Source organism: Colobus angolensis, unplaced genomic scaffold (genome assembly GCF_000951035.1).
Source record: "Colobus angolensis palliatus isolate OR3802 unplaced genomic scaffold, Cang.pa_1.0 Scaffold162, whole genome shotgun sequence".
NCBI classification, from domain to species: Eukaryota; Metazoa; Chordata; class Mammalia; order Primates; family Cercopithecidae; genus Colobus; species Colobus angolensis.
This window is the reverse complement of record NW_012114733.1, coordinates 7,690,582-7,709,389: the sequence shown is the minus strand read 5'-3', so window position 1 is coordinate 7,709,389 and position 18,808 is coordinate 7,690,582. Positions and strand designations below refer to the sequence as shown.

The 18,808-nt window shown below is 39.9% G+C and overlaps 1 protein-coding gene across 2 annotated transcripts in view; it reads right to left on the bottom strand.

Moving 5' to 3' along the window:
• Positions 1-8,066: 8,066 nt before the first annotated feature.
• Positions 8,067-18,808, bottom strand: part of KIAA0020 (KIAA0020 ortholog) — a 42,069-nt gene continuing 31,327 nt past the window's right edge. For both annotated transcript variants that reach the window (XM_011937354.1, XM_011937355.1), the window contains exons 14-18: positions 16,161-16,303; positions 15,282-15,504; positions 14,264-14,351; positions 11,730-11,820; positions 8,067-8,379 (exon numbers count right to left, since the gene is read on the bottom strand). In XM_011937354.1, the coding sequence (XP_011792744.1) occupies positions 8,247-8,379; positions 11,730-11,820; positions 14,264-14,351; positions 15,282-15,504; positions 16,161-16,303 (678 nt within the window). In that variant the 3' untranslated portion in view covers positions 8,067-8,246. The remainder of the gene's footprint in view (positions 8,380-11,729; positions 11,821-14,263; positions 14,352-15,281; positions 15,505-16,160; positions 16,304-18,808) is intronic.

The window sequence follows — 18,808 nt, the reverse complement described above, 5'->3', positions numbered from 1 at the left end:
ATCTGAACACATTGAAAAGATACAAGTGTGGCTGCTCTGGCTGGAGACCAGGTGGTAGTAGGTCAAAAGTCCCATCTGTTCTTGCCCACAGTGTAATCTCCCAATGAGTTATTCTTCCTCCTGCACAGATAAATCCAATTCACTGAGAGAGCATTATTGCAGTAAAGAAGGAGTTCAATTAATGCAAGGCCGGCCAAGAGGAAGGACGGGAGTTATTACTCAAATCAGTCTTCCTGAGAATTTGGAGGCTAGGGTTTTATAGATAATTTGACAGGCAAGGGGCTAGGGAATGGGTGCTGCTGACTGGCTGGGGATGAAATCATGTGGGAAATGGCCTTGTGTGCTGAGCCCACCTCGGGGAGGAGGCCACATGACCGGTTGAGTCATGTTTCACGGGTCCAGGTGGGGTCAGTTAATCGCCAGGATGCAAAAATCTGAAAAACATCTCAAACGACCACTCGTAGGTTCTACAATAGTGATGTTATCTACTGGAGCACTTGGGGAAGTCACAAACCTTGTGACCTCTGGCCACATAACTGCTGAGCAGTAAGGGGTTATAGAAAGTACACCTACGTGTTAGCAGAATTCAGGCCCCTTCCATAATCCTAATCTTACGGCATTTCATTAGTTTTACACAGACAGTTTCAGTCCCTGAATAAGGAGGAGGGGGCCCGTTTTAGGGAGGGACTATTATCATCCTTGCTTTAAAGCTAAACTATAAACTAAATTCCTCCCATAGTTAGTGTGATGGTTAATAATGAGTATCAACTTGACTGAAGGATACAAAGTATTGATCCTGTGTGTGTCTGTGAGGGTGTTGTCAAAGGAGATTAACATTTGAGTCAGTGGGCTAAGAAAGGCAAACCCACCCTTAATCTGAGAGGGCACAATCTAATCAGCTGTCAGCACAGCTAGAATATAAGCAGGCAGAAAAATGTTAAAGGAGACTCTGGCCTAGCTTCCCAGACTGTATCTTTCTCCTGTGCTGGATGCTTCCTGCCCTTGAACATTGGACTCCAATTTCTTCAGTTTTGTGACTCAGACTGCCTCTCCTTGCTCCTCAGGCTGCAGATGGCCTATTGTGTGACCTTGTGATCATGTGAGTTAATATTTAATAAACTCCCCTTTATATATATATATACACACACACATATATCTATACACACACATATATATGTATATATATGTGTGTATATAAATAAAGGGGAGTTTATTAAATATTATATATATATAAATATATATACACACACATATGTATGTGTGTATATACATACACTAAATTCCTCCCACGGTTAGTGTGATGGTTAATAATATCAACTTGATTGAAGGACACAAAGTATATATATATATATGTATCTTGGGGTGCCCTGGGGCCTCAAGGAACCTATCTGAAAAATCACCTGATATATTCTAAGCCCTTCTTCTTATGGGGGAGAGAACAAAGACCCAGGAAGACTAAATAACTCAGCCTAGGTCATCACCTGGTTACTGGCAGGGTGGGGACCACAACTGTTATCTATCCACAGATCTTTTCACTATACCATAATAATCCTTTGATTTCTAGGCCAGCCTTCAAAAGCCTTTTATTGAGCCATCTCTTGCCTTATCCCAAATGTAGTATTTGCAGTATACGATTGAATCAAACCACAAGGTATTATCCATTTCTATAGGAAAAGTCAGAAAATGTCTCCCCAGCTGCAGCCCTAGTAGAGAAGGGGTGGGTACTCGCTTAGCTTAAGTCACTAGAGGTTATTCCCCTGAACTGCTGTTCTTCTTTCTCTCCTTGTTTCACCCTGCATCACTAGCCAAGTCCCTGGCACACCCCAGGGAAGGCAAGAGGCAGAGAATGGAATCAGTGGGTAGCATTTGTATCACTGAAAGGGAAAAGGCAAGAATCCCTTGGGTCACAAGGACATAAAATTTATAAGTTGTGTATAGAGAGAAGCTACCTTCTTGTATGAAAAAAGGAAACCGACATGCAATGAAATATTACACATAGGCACATGGCTATTTTCTTTTCCATCTTTGATTTTGATTGCTGACTGACTTAAATATGGGCTGCAAATTTAATCCTCCTCACTTGCTGGAATGTCATGGTTTTTTTTTCTGACTATGCTTCTGGTCCTGGCAAAACTTTGCCTTAAGGAATCTCTCCAGAGATATTTTAACTTGATGCTCCATTTCATGGAAGTATCCATGATTTTTGCCCACCTAGGTCTTACAATCAACTTTCTCATCAGGTTGTTTGCTTTTTCTTTCACAGCTTTCCTTGATTCAAACAATTCTCAAATAAGTTGTTAGTGGGCAAAATTACTTCATTTAGGTCTTCTAATTAGAAAGGAAAAATTCTTCCATCAGTCCCATGCTTTCCTCAATTATAAAATTTCACTTAAAAACTTCAAACTGGTAAGAAGGCTTAATGTTATTCAGTAACTAAAATTATAAATCTCTAAAGCTTTCTTTAAAACAAAAGAAACCTAAAACGCAATCTGAATGTAACAGAATCGTTTCCACAGAACAGTCACATCATGACCACAGCTGACAATAAACTGTAACTGGAAACAGTTTGTTCTTCTACTTGGGAAATGGGCATCAACAGGCCAACTTTTAAAAGAAGTGAATATATCTCTTAGGTTTTGTTTTGTATTAGTCCGTTTTCACACTGCTGTAAAGACAGTACCTGAGACTAGGTGATTTATAAAGGAAACAGGTTTGCCTCACAGTTCTGCGTGGCTCGGGAGGCCTCAGGAAACTTATCATCATGGCAGAAGGGGAAGTAGGCATGTCTTACACAGCGGCAGGAGAGAGAAGAGAAAGCAAAAGGGGAACAGCCGCTTATAAAACCATCAGATCTCATGAGAATTCACTCACTATCATTAAGAACAGCACGGGGTGAACCACCCCCATGATCCGATCCCTCCTTCAACACGTGGGGACCACAGGTCCCCTACTCCACACGTGAGGATTACAACTTGAGCTGAGATGTGGGTGGGGACACAAAGCCAAACCGTATCAGTTGTACAAAATAACAATTACCTCTAAAGTGCAATAAAGAAACAAACGGCTACTTTGTGGTGTTAGAATATTAAAAACATGGTTCTCACAAAAATATATGTCAAAGAATTATGTAACTCATTCATGAGAAAACAAGCAGGTAAAACTAGTTCAAAGGAGGATACAGTGGACTGAGTTATACATGTACATTTTTCTGTATGTCCATTTCAAGAAAAGTAAGTCTACTGGAGTAAGATTGCAGTTAGATTAACACCAGGTAATAAATAGGGCAATACTGTAATTTCTGGTGTTGTCTCTACTATTGGGCAGAAATCATCTGCAATTTACTGATATTCTACTCAGCATTATCCTCCTTCCTAGAGTCTGGGCCCTAACAGAATAACAAGTCAAACAAAATCACACCCCTCCAGAAAGTCAAAGAGCCCTGTGGTTTTGCAGACCATGCCCTAGCATGTCTTTAAATGGGACAAATATTTTTGCTTTATTTCTAGGCTTTGGATAATTTTACTTAATGGTAGTAGAGCTTTTTAGTTTTTGTCTGTTTTTTTTTTTTTCTTTATAATCTGTAAACTACAACCCTGTGACTTGGGAACCAAAAAAGGCAAGGAATATTTGGATCTATCTGGGGAGTCATAAACACAATGTTTTTATAAGGCATCTTCACATATGGTCTTATTTGATTCTGACCCCAGCCTCCTAAGGTGTTCAGGTATCATCCCTATTTTCACAGATAAGAAAATAGAGGTTCCTAAAGATTGTGACTTGCCCACATTTCTGGTCAGAACCAGGGTCAATCTGCAAAGCCAGATCTTCTGATAACAAACACCAAGGGCTTTCACTGTGGTGCTGCTCTCAACAACCCCTCACATTGTAGAGAAGCTTATGGTTTAAAAAACCCTTGGCAAATTGAGGGTGCACGAAGCAGGTGGTTTTGTTTCATAGATGGGGAAACTGAGGACCATGATCACCTGCCTAGCAAGTGACAGAAGCCAAATCATGTCCAAGTTGCCCCAAACAAGTCAAAGGCTAGTTCCTCCACAAAACAATCACCTGGAGTTAATCCACTTTGTCCCTTGGCGCTGACCCAAATTTCATCTCTGGATGCCAAGACCACCAAACAACTTGAAGCCCCCACTTCTCTGCTGTACCTCCACCTAATAGGCCAGGTATGTGAGTTCAGTTCACCACTTTCTCCTGCCCCAAGAAACAAACTCCCTTGTTAACCTGTCTAACTCTCTGCCATCTACCTCAGCAAGTTGATAGACTTCACAGGAAGGCGTTAATGACAGGCAACAGCTAGTGGTGCTATTCCACCAGGGTTATTTGTATTTTAAAAGAATCCCATTTTGGTTTAAGTACTTTCACCTTTCGCTTCCTAATCTCTATTGGCAGAAATGATTACAAGGAGCCTGCAAACCCAACTTTAGCCCAAGCACCAGCTGCCAAGGGAATGAAGGCTCATGTTTTGACTACTTTTCAAATGTATAGTGCTGATGTTTAAAATTGTAAATAATATAAAGTAGTAATGAATTTGTGGGTATTCTTATGTGACTTCTTAGCAAATATATGTTTAAAAATGTAACTGTAACTATGTGTAGGGGCAGAAGCTGCTGAAATGTTTTACGGGAAAAACTCAAGGAGGGGAACCTAACCCTCATAAAGACACAGCGAAGTGTGATTATCTTCATTTTAAAAATGATGAAGCAGAGCGGGTATATAACTTACAAAGATCATCCAGCTACAGAGCCAGGCTTCAAATGTGGTTCCAGGCCTGTGCTCCCAGTCACTATTTTATATTGCCTTTAATTTTACTTGATTTTCATTTTCCAAAAGAGTGTGACTTATGTGACAGCAAACACCTCATCCTAACCCTGATCATCTGTCGGAGGGTCCAGCAATAAAGAAAACTTTTGAGGGGTGAAAAGCTACTATAGAAAAGCAAACCAGGCTTGTGGAGACTGAGAAACATTTGAGAGAGGAAAAGATGGAACTGTATTTTACCAACTGTAACACTCTGACTCCAAGACGTAACACTATTTTACCATTCAGAAAAAAAGCTGCCTATCAACAGTCATGCGAATATGTCATTGACTGTAAGTGACGTCCTGAAAGATTTGTTAAACGCAAAATAAAAATGTAGAATTGATGAAATACAGTAACACACAGGCAGGCAGCCCAGGTCATAGTCTAAGTTTGAGATCCCAGAATAAGGGAGAGCATCTTTCACATTTTTCTTCCAGAAACTGACTTGATGTTAGTACATTCAACAGTGTTTTAGCCAGAGAACTGTAAGTGCTCTGGTTTCAGTCTCATGCCAGATCCTGATACGGTGCTACTCTTAGTATTAAGAGCACAGACTGTCCTGGATTTATAATAGGTCAACTTACGATTTTGTTTTCTTCTGAGACAGAGTCTTGTTCTGTCACCCATGCTGAAGTGCAGGGGCATGATCTCAGCTCACTGCAACCGCCGCCTCCCAGTTTCAAGCGATTCTCCTGCCTCAGCCTCCTGAGTAGCTGAGACTATGGGTGCTTGCCACCACGCCCAGCTAATTTTTGTATTTTTGGTAGAGATGGGATTTCACTGTGTTCGCCAGATTGGTTCTGAACTCCTGACCTCAAATGATCCGCCCACCTTGGCCTCCCAAAGTGCTGGGATTACAGGTGTGAGCCACTGTGCCTGGCCTACTTACGACTTTTCAACTATGCAAAAGTCAAAATGATGAAGCAAAGTGATACAAATTCAGAATGCTCCTCAACTTATCATGGGACACGTATACTTCATTAATTAATCATGGTGGCCAAGGGAGTGTTGTGGTTCAGAGGCCAGAGTCACATGCCACTGGTCGAGGCAAATCATAATTCCACTCCAACCAAAAAGGTGACTGAAATGTAGGAGGAGGGGAACCTCCAGAAAGGTGCCAGCCAGGGTATTATTACCAAAAGAGCAGATTCCAACAGATATTTAGAACTAGACTTAGATATCGAGTAATACAATGGGGCCAAATAATTGATCTGGTAAGAACAACCGAACCCATGTCTTGTCTGTTTCTTCAAAAGGATATTCCTGCTATTACAGGTCTTCAAGATTCACAGTTTTTCTATCACTGCCTACCGCTAAATGTGATAACATCAAGTCAGTACGTGCTTACTGGTAGATATACCAGTAAGAACCTAAGTTTTAAATGCAAGAGGATTTTCATCTAAAAGGAAAGTCTGTTGTCAAGCATCTGGAAGTCATTTTAAGATATCTAAATTAGTAATTATGTTTAATTATAGTCATCAGGAGCTTAAAGTCAGATGATTCCCATGACCTTACCAGACTCCTCTCACCTTTCCCTCAAGTAGTTATCACATATCAAGCACAACTAAGAGCTAATCATTTCCTCCCAAGGTACAATTAACTCCCTAAGAACAAGAGCGTATAGACCAAAATTTCTCATTCCCACATTTTTGCAGCTCTGTCTGTCCACTTACATTCAGCCATGGGCATGAGCCCATGTTTAAAAACTGGATAAAACACTTTGATGAAAAATATTCCAAACACTGTTCTTTTACAGGGTGTTATCCGTGGTATCATCCAGGGCACTGTCATGGGTACAAACATACATAGCAACCAGTGTCTGTCTGCACACTCTGGAATGCAGAGCAGCCATTTAGTTACTATTCATAAAAGACACTCAATCCAAAGAGCATACTGTATCTCTTGGTTAAGGCCATTCATTCAAAAATTCACTAATGCATTTGGGGAAGTAAGGAGCCTTGGGCACTTTGGTGGTGGGTGGTGTTTTTAGGTTTAGAAAAGATGAGGACGATCATAAACTTAGTTTCCTTAGGTTAAGCACTATCAAAAGGTAAGACAAGAGCTCAAGTCTCAAATTTTTATGTTTGTTTAGGTCATTAATTTTGGTCTAGAAATAGTTTGATTACGGGCTCCATACTACCTGCTGCTGCTTTGTGATCTTGCGTTCTCTTAATCATTATTCTAAATACATGTATCTGTAAATTTGCCAGACTTAATCTTAAAAGTGATTAATCTGCTAAAACTAATATGTAACTTTTTCATATTTTCACTGAAATAGAAACAGAAGTGCCATCTCACGTTTTCAAGAGCCAGTCCTTTGAGTTTGGTCAGGTAGGAAGCCATTTCCTCTAAGAGGCCTTTATTCTGTTATGCAAATGCTTATTACACCATACTTCAAGGGAAAATGGGGTTCTCCTTCCTTCTAACAACATCTGATTCCTAGGAAAAGCAGGGTTTGATGCAAACTGAAAATATAATAAGCTGAATTTTCAAATAAAAGACATTCTTAGATCTGCTAAGTTCATCCATGGAAAAGAAGACCACCATGAAGCCAGGTAGGTTGTTTTCAATCTGTTTAAAGCCATCTGTGGATTTCTGTTTAAAAATGGTGCATTGTTGAGTTTATCTCTGTTCCTTCCAGAAATAGTAAGATAAGACTAGAAAAATAAAATTGTATAAACTCACAGGAACAAACTAAACAGAAGAGAAGCCACAGTGGGTGAGAGATAGCACCAAGTATCTGGAAGAACAGGAAGCAGTAGGGAAGGCAGCAGAACCATGGACGTGGAATACCCAGCGCATGGAGAGGAATGAGTCCATTCTCACCATGATAGACCAGAAAATTCCAGTAGCACATTTCCTCCTATGAGCTTAACTTACCTGAGTGGCTTTCAAACAAAATCTAGCATGGAACCTAATCCATAAGACAGCTAGGAAGGCAGCTGTGGAGCCCCCACTCCCCCGGTACTCATTAAATTCCACTTTACTGTGCCCACGACTCCCCCTGGCTCTTCTTTTCCACATCCTGCCTTCCTTTGACAAGATGAAAGTCTTCTCAAGTCCCACCTTCTCCAGGAAGCCTTCTGAGACTATGCTCACTGAAGATGTCATCTCCCCCGAATCAACTCGTTCAACTACACTTTATATATTTGGTTGGTCCCACCACATATGATTGGTAAACCTTCCACATTAATTGCCTCACACATTGATATGCTTACTACTCAATGTAACAGAGGAGACAGCTGAGATTTTTAAAAAAGACCATTTTAAAAAACAATTTATATAAATAGATTCGTATACAAAGAAGAAACACATATACAGAGCACCCCAATTACCAGTATGGTGGATCCTACCCCTTCTTTTCTGCATTGGGAAACAGAACAGAGAACAGAAAAACATGATTCCATCTTGCTTTTAACTCTTTCCACCTATGTGCTCAGTTTTTCAAGTAGAGTTTCTATTCCTTTGCTGGTGCTTTTGTTTTTTTCCAATGTAGGAATCAAGCTTTTCAGTGCAGCTTTGACTTTGTTTGCAACTTCTAGGTCACAACTCTGAAGGAGGCTGAAGAGAGGAAAAAAATTAAATTTCATAAGAACTCCTACATCATCTCCAATACTACCTGTACCAATAGTATAAAAGACTTGGTTAACTGTGAGACAAGCCTTGTAACTATATACACATTATTTTTCATTCAAAGGATGAATGATGAGGACCAGTAGCTTATATTACAAAGCTATGGAAAAAAATGTTTTAGAATCTTGCTGGTGGAGTCACCCAAGCCAAGTCATTTGCAGGACCAACACCATTCCATACAGAGTTGGCTCTACCTTCACATTATCTTAGGACTTACTTACATCTGTCTTAAAATGATTCTATATGTATTCTACCTTCCCTCCCCCATCTCAGGATTATAAGCTCTAGAGCAGGGACCGTATTTTATTTATTTCATGATGCTACATTTATAGAGCAGACAGCCAAAAAATGCCCACCACGTGACTGAACAAAAATGTGTGAAGAGAGGCACAGAGAGGTCAGAGTTAGCAGCCTTCTCACTGAACTCCACAGCACTAACGTTTAGTGAAAGGGCGAAGAGCTTCACTGTGGAGCTTCACTGCTTGGGTGTGAAACCTGCCTCTACCACTCAGTAACTGTACAACCAAGAGCATGCTATTTAAACTCTCTTAAGACTCAGTTTCCTGAATTGTAGAATGGGATTCACAACAGAGTCCACCTTCTACCTCACAGAGTTGTTTTCTGAGGTTCAAATGGCCTTGTATCTAAAGCTCCCAGCCAGAGCCTGACACTTAGTAAGCACTCAATAAACGTTAGCCATTCAACAAAATAACCCCAGCCTCTGCTGAAACCCTGCCCGAGTACCCTATCAAAAGTGAAGGGAGCCCTAGAGGCTGGTAACAGCAGGCCCATTTCTCTGTGAACAGGACATACAGCTCTGACTGCAGAGCACCAGGCCTGAATTTCCTGTTCTCTTCTTTTTCAGGACCATATGTAAATACAGACCTCTGAAACACATTCTAGAAATGAGGTACTTGGTATTTTCCAAAGTCCCTGGTCCCAATAACTTCCATTATGTCAATAAAGAGGAGGATAAATGTTCAGCACCAAGCAGTATTCTACTGCTTCTGGAAGACAAGCAACAAATTCAGCTTGCCACCTATGATGCTAAAAAGTAAAGTTCCCTTGTAATGAATTTCTGACTCACTAGGTGTTTTAATTTCATGCATCTTGGCTAAACACACAGTTATATGACACATAATAGTTATTGCTTACTAAGCATATGCCACATATTAGACATAATACTAGGCATTTTATATGCATCATTCCAATCTAGTTTTCATAACAACCATAGAGTTATGATTAATCTCATTTTTTTGCCACCAAGAAAATTAAGGCCCAGGAAAGCTGAATTTTCCCAAGGCTATGCACTAAGCTGGAACCCAGGCAGCCTGTCAAGAGCCAATACTCCCAAATGTTAGAGAATTTTGCTTCTCTGAACTACTTTTCAGCCAACATACAAGGCTGATTTTCTTTTCACCTAAAATTCACAAAAACAATTTTTTGTATTATTGTTATATATAGCTTAATTTCCATTTAGAACTTCAAATACTTCCTGTGCTCCTGTTCCAATTCTAAGTAGTGCTCCATAATAAACCTATAGTATCCTTCCTATGTTTGAAATCCACCTAATGGGAGCTCTGATTGAGGAACATCCTTCATAAATTAATTTCATGGCATTGCTGAAATTTCCAGTTAATTGAGTGTAAAGAAAGAATGTGTCAGTAGATGTTAATACTCCAAATGCCTGGTAAAAGAATTTGTAACAAAAAAGTTCATGTATCAGCTAATGAATTCTGACCATTTGACATCAACTGGAAAATTAACTAATTTTAAGCAGAAATGAACAAAATGATCTGTAACACTTACATATTGGGAGACACTGACATACCTAAAGATATGAATGCTCCTGCGTGTGTTTGTGAGTACATGTGTACCAGATCAGGTATATGTTGAAGAAACATTTAAAATAACACTTGCAAACAATATAAATTAGGTTGTATAGCATGTTGCAAGTGAAATATCTTGAGAAATTCAAACTAGAGTTGGTATCTGTTTTCCCAAACCTTAATAACACAGCAGGGGAAAAATCAACAGTAATTGCTTCAAAGCAACATACAAATCTTTTTTTAAATGAATGCTCTTAACAGAAGGTTTTCATCTGCACATAGAATGTTTGGAAAATTTCAATGACTTGTGGATTGACTATAAACTCAACTAAGTTCAGAGAATAATATAAAACAGGCCACAGTTCATCACTATTTTTTTCTCATTTTAAGTCAGATGTCAACAATTAGCATACAGACTTCAGTAGCAAATGCTCTTCCAATCCTTTTAGAATATTTTAAAACAATGAAGGAAATTACATGTAGAATTAGGCATGATTTAAGAATCAACATTGTCACAGTTTTCACAGGGATATAAGTTATTCATTAAAAAAAATACAAGCTGGGCACGGTGGCTCACGCCTATAATCCCAGCACTTTGGGAGGCCAAGGTGGGCGGATCACGAGGTCAGGAGATTGAGACCATCCTGGCTAACACAGTGAAACCACATCTCTACTAAAAATACAAAAAATTAGCCGGGCATAGTGGCGGGCACCTGCAGTGCCAGCTACTTGGGAGGCTGAGGCAGAAGAATGGCATGAACCCAGGAGGCAGAGCTTGTAGTGAGCCGAGATCGCACCACTGCACTCCAGCCTGGGCGACACTGCGAGACTCCGTCTCAAAAAAAAAAAAAAAAAAATTATGTTTTTGTCAAAACCATAAACATAGTGAAGCCACCTGATATCTTGCGAATGTTATAATTTGTCAAAAAGATGGTAGTTAAAAAATCCTAAGGGCCAGGCACAATGGCTCACGCCTGTAATCCCAGCACTTCGGAAGATGAAGATGGGAGGATTGCTTGAGCCTGAGTCTGAGATCAGCCCAGGCAACATGGGGAGACCCCCATCTCTACAAAAAATAAAAAAATAAAAAAATAGCTGGGTGTGGTGGCATGTGCCTGTAGTCTCAGCTACACAGGAGGCTGAGGTGGGAAGAAAACTTGAGCCCAGGAGGTTGAGGCTGCAGTGAGCTGAGATTATGACACTGTACTCCAGCCTGGGTGACAGAGTGAGATGGAGTCTCAAAAAAAAAAAAAAAAAAAAAAATTCTAAGGACTGACTGAAAGAGTTACATTTGCTTTCTAATATTTGGTATGCTTGTCTAGACCATGACTGACTGGAAGTAATACTAGACTATTGAGAACAAATATTAGAACTGAGAAATCAATGTGAAGGAAGTATGTCTTCTGCATGACCAGGCCCTGCTCAGAGAAGGGCACACGATATACATACCTAGAAAGAATAATGGCACCTCGATTTACACTAGCCCAGGACTTCAGGTTCTTCATACCAACAAGCTCTACAAGAGTTTTTGCAAAACAACCTGTAAAATATACTGAAGCTTAGTGAACATCATATAATAAGGTTTATACTCCCTAACTCCTTCTCTACTGCCCTCAAACCTGCAAATAGTTTTAAATAAAAAAGCTAATAAAAGTAACTTTCACCCAGTCTTCCTTTTAACACTAAAAATTCCAATGCAGGATTATCTAATGCATTCTCAAAAGAGCGATTTCTTTTAACTCTGATCCAAAACCTAGGCTATGTTTAGCAGTAATTACTCAAGATAAACAATGAATTCTAATAAAACACTCACTGAGTTATGTCTGCATTTCTTTGTACTATTTAATGATTTAACTTTGACCTGAAAGCTATTCAGTAAATAAATGTTTCACAGTAGCACCTCATGGTTGGTTGAAATCAAGTTCTTCCTCGTGGAGAAATGCTCACTCAGAAGGTGCCATGAACATAACACAGTGTTCACGTGTTCCACAGTGGTTGATAAATGATTGTTCTAGCTTACACTTGGCATTTCTCTTTACAACGCTTACATACTCACAAACCAAAAATACCATTTGTCTCCTGTTATTCTGGTACTTCTGATTCCCAAGGTCTCGCTATTATCTTTTTCACTGTGCAATTAATGCTTGGACAAAGAAGAAATTCTGATAGCTAAGATTTAGTGTAGATGGAGGTAGGGACAACCTATCTTGACGGCAAACATCATAGTCAGGTAGCATGTACTACCTAATTCATTCAGATACCTAAATGTAAGTACTCTTTAAAAGTCAAGATGCCTATGGCTATTCAGCCTTTCACCGTACCTGCTAAAGAGGGACAGAGTTCACCTAGTGAGGCAAACTGTTTTCCAAAGCTGACAACAATAGTATCTCCTGTCCTGTGTGCTCTTCTAGAATGCAGCCACTCCCCCATCTACAGGGGGAATCCATGTCTTCTTTTGAGTCACGGGGGGCCTTTGTGATTGACTTGACCAAAACAGTATGATGAAAGTGGCATTAAATGACTGCTAAGGATAAATCATGGAAATGCCAGGCATTTACTTTGTTTTCTCAGGATGCTCACTCTTAAAAAAGCAACCACTATCTCGTGAAGGAGCCCAAGCAGCCTAGAAAGGGAAACTGAAGCTGTTGGTCCCCAGTCAACAGTCAGTACTCACTTGCCAGCCATGTGAGTGAGTTATTTCGAAAAGTGGACACTCCAGCCACAAACCGAGCAGCCTTAGATGACTGACTCTGAGCACAGAGGAGGCAAGCTCCACCAGACCCTGATCAAGTCATTGTTTTGAAAACTACTACGTTTTAAGGTGGCTACTATACAGTAAAAGAGAATCAAAACAGCTAGACATGCAGGAGGACAAACTCATTTGCTGCTATAGGAATACAACAAGACAAACACGTCAGACCCAAACAGGCAGATTTTAGGGTTCTCAGCACATTTTAATTAAGAGGGAGAAAAATCACTGGACATTAAGCCAGACTACTTTTCTGGCATAAACTCAACTATACATTAACTTTTTAATAATGAAAAAGATGATTCCATATGTTATTTTTTTCTTTAATATTCATCACAAGGCTTCTATTTTACAAAAAAAAATTTCAGTGAAAAATAGCCCCAGGTCCCCATTCTTAAAGGTAAAGTAAAAAGAGACAGCTCTACTGCTATACTGATTGCCTCACTAGCCATTAGAGCTGCCACTTGCTGTAAGACATGAATTCACAATCTGTCACTTTTTTTTCAGTCATTGTAATGAAAAGCCCAAACTGTTTTAATTCACTAGGGGAAAAAAAATCTCTCCAGTGGTTTAAATACCAGATGCAATTTGGATTTCCTAAGTGAAGGTCTGGTTGGAGATAGGACTGAGAGGGGAATGGCATGCAAATGCTAATGCTGTCCTTCTCTAGAGAGCTGAGTTTCTACAGAGCAGCTGTAAGGCTTACAAAAAAACAGAAAGTGCCAAAGACTGGCTTACTCTTTGGTCACATGTATTTCAATACCAAATAAACAGGCACTAGTCCAAAATTCTCTTACGAGGATAATCTTTCTCTGCTTATTCTTTCTTCAAACATAGAGATAAATATCATGCCTTTCTACTGAGGTAATGATACTCAACAATTGGGGCCCCTGCCCCTCTCACCATCCTCATTAGAATGGCATTTTAAGGCATTGACCAAGCCATGGCATTTTAAGGCATTGACCAAGCCATCCTTCCAGCAGCAGAGGAAGGAAAACAGAGAGAGTGAGGGGGGGGTGGAAAAAAGAAAGAAAATTAAAGAGTTCTCGGGCACAAATTTCTAGGGGAAAAAGCATTACCAGCAACCACTGAATCATTTCTTATTCACAGACATCATTTCTAAACACTCAACAAACTTCATTTGAGCCTAAATGGCCGGTATAAAGTTCAGGGATGCCAGGAATTACTGGAATTCCACATAAGATACAAGAAAAGGTCAAATTTCATAGCCTACCTTCTCTCCCATTGTCTTTCATCTTTTTATCTTGCTCTATTAACCACTTCAGAACTAGATGTCCTGCAGGATGTTCTGCAATGTGAAGCTATCAGGGGTCAAGAACAGTTAATCTTAAAAGCTGTTTTCATTCATGCAAATACATTTGAATGAATACATACAATTTATGTCACCACATACTGATAAGGACTCAGCCACTTTTAAAGTTCCACAGGCTTAAGAGGTCTTTATCTAAAACAACCATCATACTTGGGGGGACCAGAGATCTATTCTCCCAGACCAAAAGACAGTTATGTCGGATAACACAGCCACTGCACAGCACTTTAGTCTCAGCTTCATGAAATGTGCTCTGAACAGTAGCAGCGCAAGGCTCATCTTAATGCTAATCATGCCTTAGACTGAAATATGTCATTCTCAGACACAAAGAAACCTACAGGACAGAACACTATAGCAGAAACATCAAAACCCAGTGCTGCATGCTGTTTAAGTACACATGACTAGCTAAAGGGATTATCTGATGAGCAACTCAAGAAAGCATCTCTTCAGCTCAACCTTACTCCTTTTCAAGAGTAATAGCAATCGTTCCCAGTTACTTGGGTTTCTCCTTAGCAAGTATGGGAGGCAACCGGCTCAGTCCTCCTTATAGCGAAACTTTCAAGGTGCATTCATCTTTCCCATTTGTTAATATGGTCAGGAGGAGCCACGGCTTCTCTAAGATCCATGGCCCACTTCTCTTCCCCAATCTCAGGTGTCAGAAGCACCTCGGGCATTCAATACTTGGCAATGATTTCATTCATAACCAAATACACGTCTGCAAAACATTCCCAAGTGCCAGGCTTTGACCCAGATGGTTAGAGAAAATTAAAGATGAATTGTAATTGCTGCTGTGGGAGGTTCTTTGTTGTTTATTCAACAGGCATCTCCCTCCCCAGTTTTCTTACGGACACCCCGCATCCTCCAAAAATGAAGTTTTTGTGGCCTTTGCAGCTTTCCTGCCTGGCCTTTAATGGCACATTACCTCTCCGTCCTTGCCACCAGGATGCAGTTCTGTTGCTGCCAAGCTGGCGATGGCATTCATGGCAGGCTGAACGTCTCCAGTGGCAGATCCCAGAATGTCAGACACCAACACACATGCAGACTTATCTAGCACCACTTCTTGGGCGTGTTCTTGCAGGTAGCTTAACAAAGCTGGAGAAATGGATTCTAGGAGCTCCCGTCTGCGGACCTCTGTATCTTTCTTACTGTTGAATATGTTGAATGGGGTATTAAGGTAAGATAAATCGCAAAGGAAATGTGATCTTATTATCACAAAAACCTCTAAGAGCTTATCACAGACTGTATCACACTCTATTATTATTGTCTATCTTTCTGTTAAGCATGTAGACAATGAGTGATTTGAGTATGTGTTCTATCTGTTTTTAAAAATATTTCTGTCCCCCGATCTGAATAATGCCTGCCACAGAACAAGCGCTCAATAAAGGGAGTCTGGCTTGTGTAATATCAAAAAAAAAAAAAAAAATCCAAAAACCAAACAACATACCCACAAAACAACACGTTTACACTGCTGTATGGACACCATACTCTAGAGTACTCAAATATGTGGTATCGGCAGCTTTGAAAAGAAAGCAAAACAAAAGTCAAACCACACACCTGAATGCCTACTACGTGCCAAGGGCTCAGAGGTATTCTTTTGGCACGACACTTTTGTTTCCTTTTCAAGATAAAAACTTTAAGAATCTGTCAAAAATACAGGCTTGAAAATGGAATTCACCTTTTCAGCAGTTTTAGAGAGAGGGTATGGATGTGTAAGTGGATTTCTGGACACATGCACTATTCAACATCAGCAGACAACCAGAGCAGAGGAATAAAGAAGTCAAGCCATTCTACTTGTTTTTACCTGTGTGCATTTCCATCTCCTTTTTGCAGAACTTCAATGATTTCTCGTACTGTATGTGCAGGATCTCTGGGGCTTAGTAAGTACAATAGGACCTTCCTTCCATATTTGTCATTTACTATGCTAGGCAACGAACTGATAATTTCCTATAAAATTATAAACAAACAGAAGAATTAATATCTGCATTCTTAAAAAAGTACCACAGGACCTTCCTTCCATATTTGTCATTTACTATGCTAAACAAGGAACTGATAATTTCCTATAAAATTATAGTGTATGTGCCGCCGAAGTGAGTACAATGTCCTATAAAATTATAAACAACAACAACAACAACAAAAAGAATTGATATCTACACTCTTAAAGTATGCCTGGAATTTCAATGGTGAAGGGCATACTTAACTATTTTTCCCAGTGTACTTCATGGAAAATGTGGAGCTACTTCTGAAATTGTCTCATTAAAGCACACAGAGATTTACACTTAGAACACAGAATCAATTCTCTTTTGTGACTAGCATTACTGAACAACTCATTTATATTAACTGACCAAGCCCAAGGACTTAAAAAATATTTAAAGGTGTTATCTTCATTCATTATGGCCAGTATTTCTTGGGCCACTATTACGAGGGACATCACTTGCTGAGGTCACTGAGTAGAGACAGTTAATTTGCAGCTGCATTTAAATGTAGCATCGGCATGAATGAAGAACATTTCTATTAGAATTTCCCTGCTGGGATGTATGTGAAAGGAGATAAAGAAACTCTGTTAAATCGAACAAGTGGATAAAGGCTTTTAAAGTTAGGTTGCTTATTCATGGCAAATGAAGGCTGTTTAGCTACCGCAATGAAAAACAAAAACAGAGGAGGAGGGGAAACCAAATCCAGAAAGCCTCAACTAAGCAGTTACAAATTACACTGTATGACATTTCCAATCAACATACCCAAGAACAGTAACCTCCTTTCCTAGTTGTTCGAATTTAAGGGACAAAAGCAATGTCATCCCCACCCTAACTAAACTCCTGTGTAAATCTGATGTTTTCAAAGACAGAAAAGTCACTTGAAAATTTTTTAAAATTCCTTTATTCTTAATAGAGAAGATCCAATAGAAGAGTCATCAATTTGCTTCCCCACCTCTAACACTCTCATTTCTTGTAACAAACTTTACAAGTATTCAGTGTATGTTTGAGCACCCCATATTCTTTAGAACTGGCTGGGCCTCGGAAAGAGTTCTGTCCAACTGGCCAGGTTTATAGATGAGGCATCCAGAAAGAGGAGAGGACCTGCCAGAGGACTCACAGTGGCAGTGTCCTGGTTCTCCAACTCCAAATCCAGTCTCTTTCAAACATAAAACCTCCTCTTAAGGAAAGGGATTCTCTCTGAGATGATATATTCAGATCTGCTCTTCTTAAAATGACCTATTTATTATGATGAGATTAGCAATTTTGGTGTGAGGAACCGAGCTCAAAATCAAGTCAGCCATCAACCATGGGACCATGAATCTCGCTGTGTCATGATCTTACAGCTGATGATGCTGCTCCAGGTTCCAAACACCATGTTTCTCTTTTTAAAATCCCAACCTTCCCTCATTTTTTGCACAAAAGTATAGCATGCTTCTGATAACAGTAGCTAACACTCGTTAAGTGCTTACTAGGAGTCAAGCACTACTGAGAGCTGCGCACTGATCATAATCTTCTGATCACATGTCCATGTCCTGTTTCTAGCAGTCTGATTCTCATTATACTCTCCTAATTACTTCTGAAGTCTAAGATCACAGTATAAAGATTCCCATGTAAAACACAAAAGTTTTCAGAGAACTGAAAATTCAATAGTTCTAACCACCTCAAAATGAATATATAATTTCAAGCACCCAGGGAAAATGAACATAAAATTTCAGTAATAAATGGGAAAACACACACACACAAAATATACAGAACTTGTTACAAGGTAGGGAACTCTTTCAAGGCAAACAAGCTCCAATGTGAATTTAATCTATGTTGTTTTTGAGACAGAATCTCACTCTGTTGTCCAGGCTGGAGTACAGTGGCGCAATCTTGGCTCACTGCCACCTCTGCCTCCTGGGTTCAAGCAATTCTCCTGCCTCAGCCTCCGGAGTAGCTGGGACTAGAGGCTGCACCATGACACCCAGCTAATTTTTGTATTTTTAGTAGAGACGGGGTTTCACCATGTTGGCCAGGCTGGTCTCAAACTCCTGACCTTAGGTGATCCACCCATCTCAGCCTCCCAAACTGCTGGGATTACAGGCATGAGCCACCGCACCCGGACAATCTATGTGTTGTTGATAATGAAGTGTTTAATGCCCCAAATACGGCGTAACTTGAGTGTGCCTTTAGTGTACCTTTAGGTACCTATATTAAGCTTTAACCAACTCATAAAAGAGGACAAATGCTTTAATTTCTTATATATTTTGTTAATTCGTTCAAAGAAAGAGGTGAGAATAATACATAGGCTGGGCCAATTTCTACAGTTAAAAACAAAAACAAAAACAAACTGAAACAAAACTTCGCGGCCCTTAACAAAATGATTCTGAACTATAACATGTTAAAAATGTTTTTTTTTTGGCCGGGCGCGGTGGCTCAAGCCTGTAATCCCAGCACTTTGGGAGGCCGAGACGGGCGGATCACGAGGTCAGGAGAT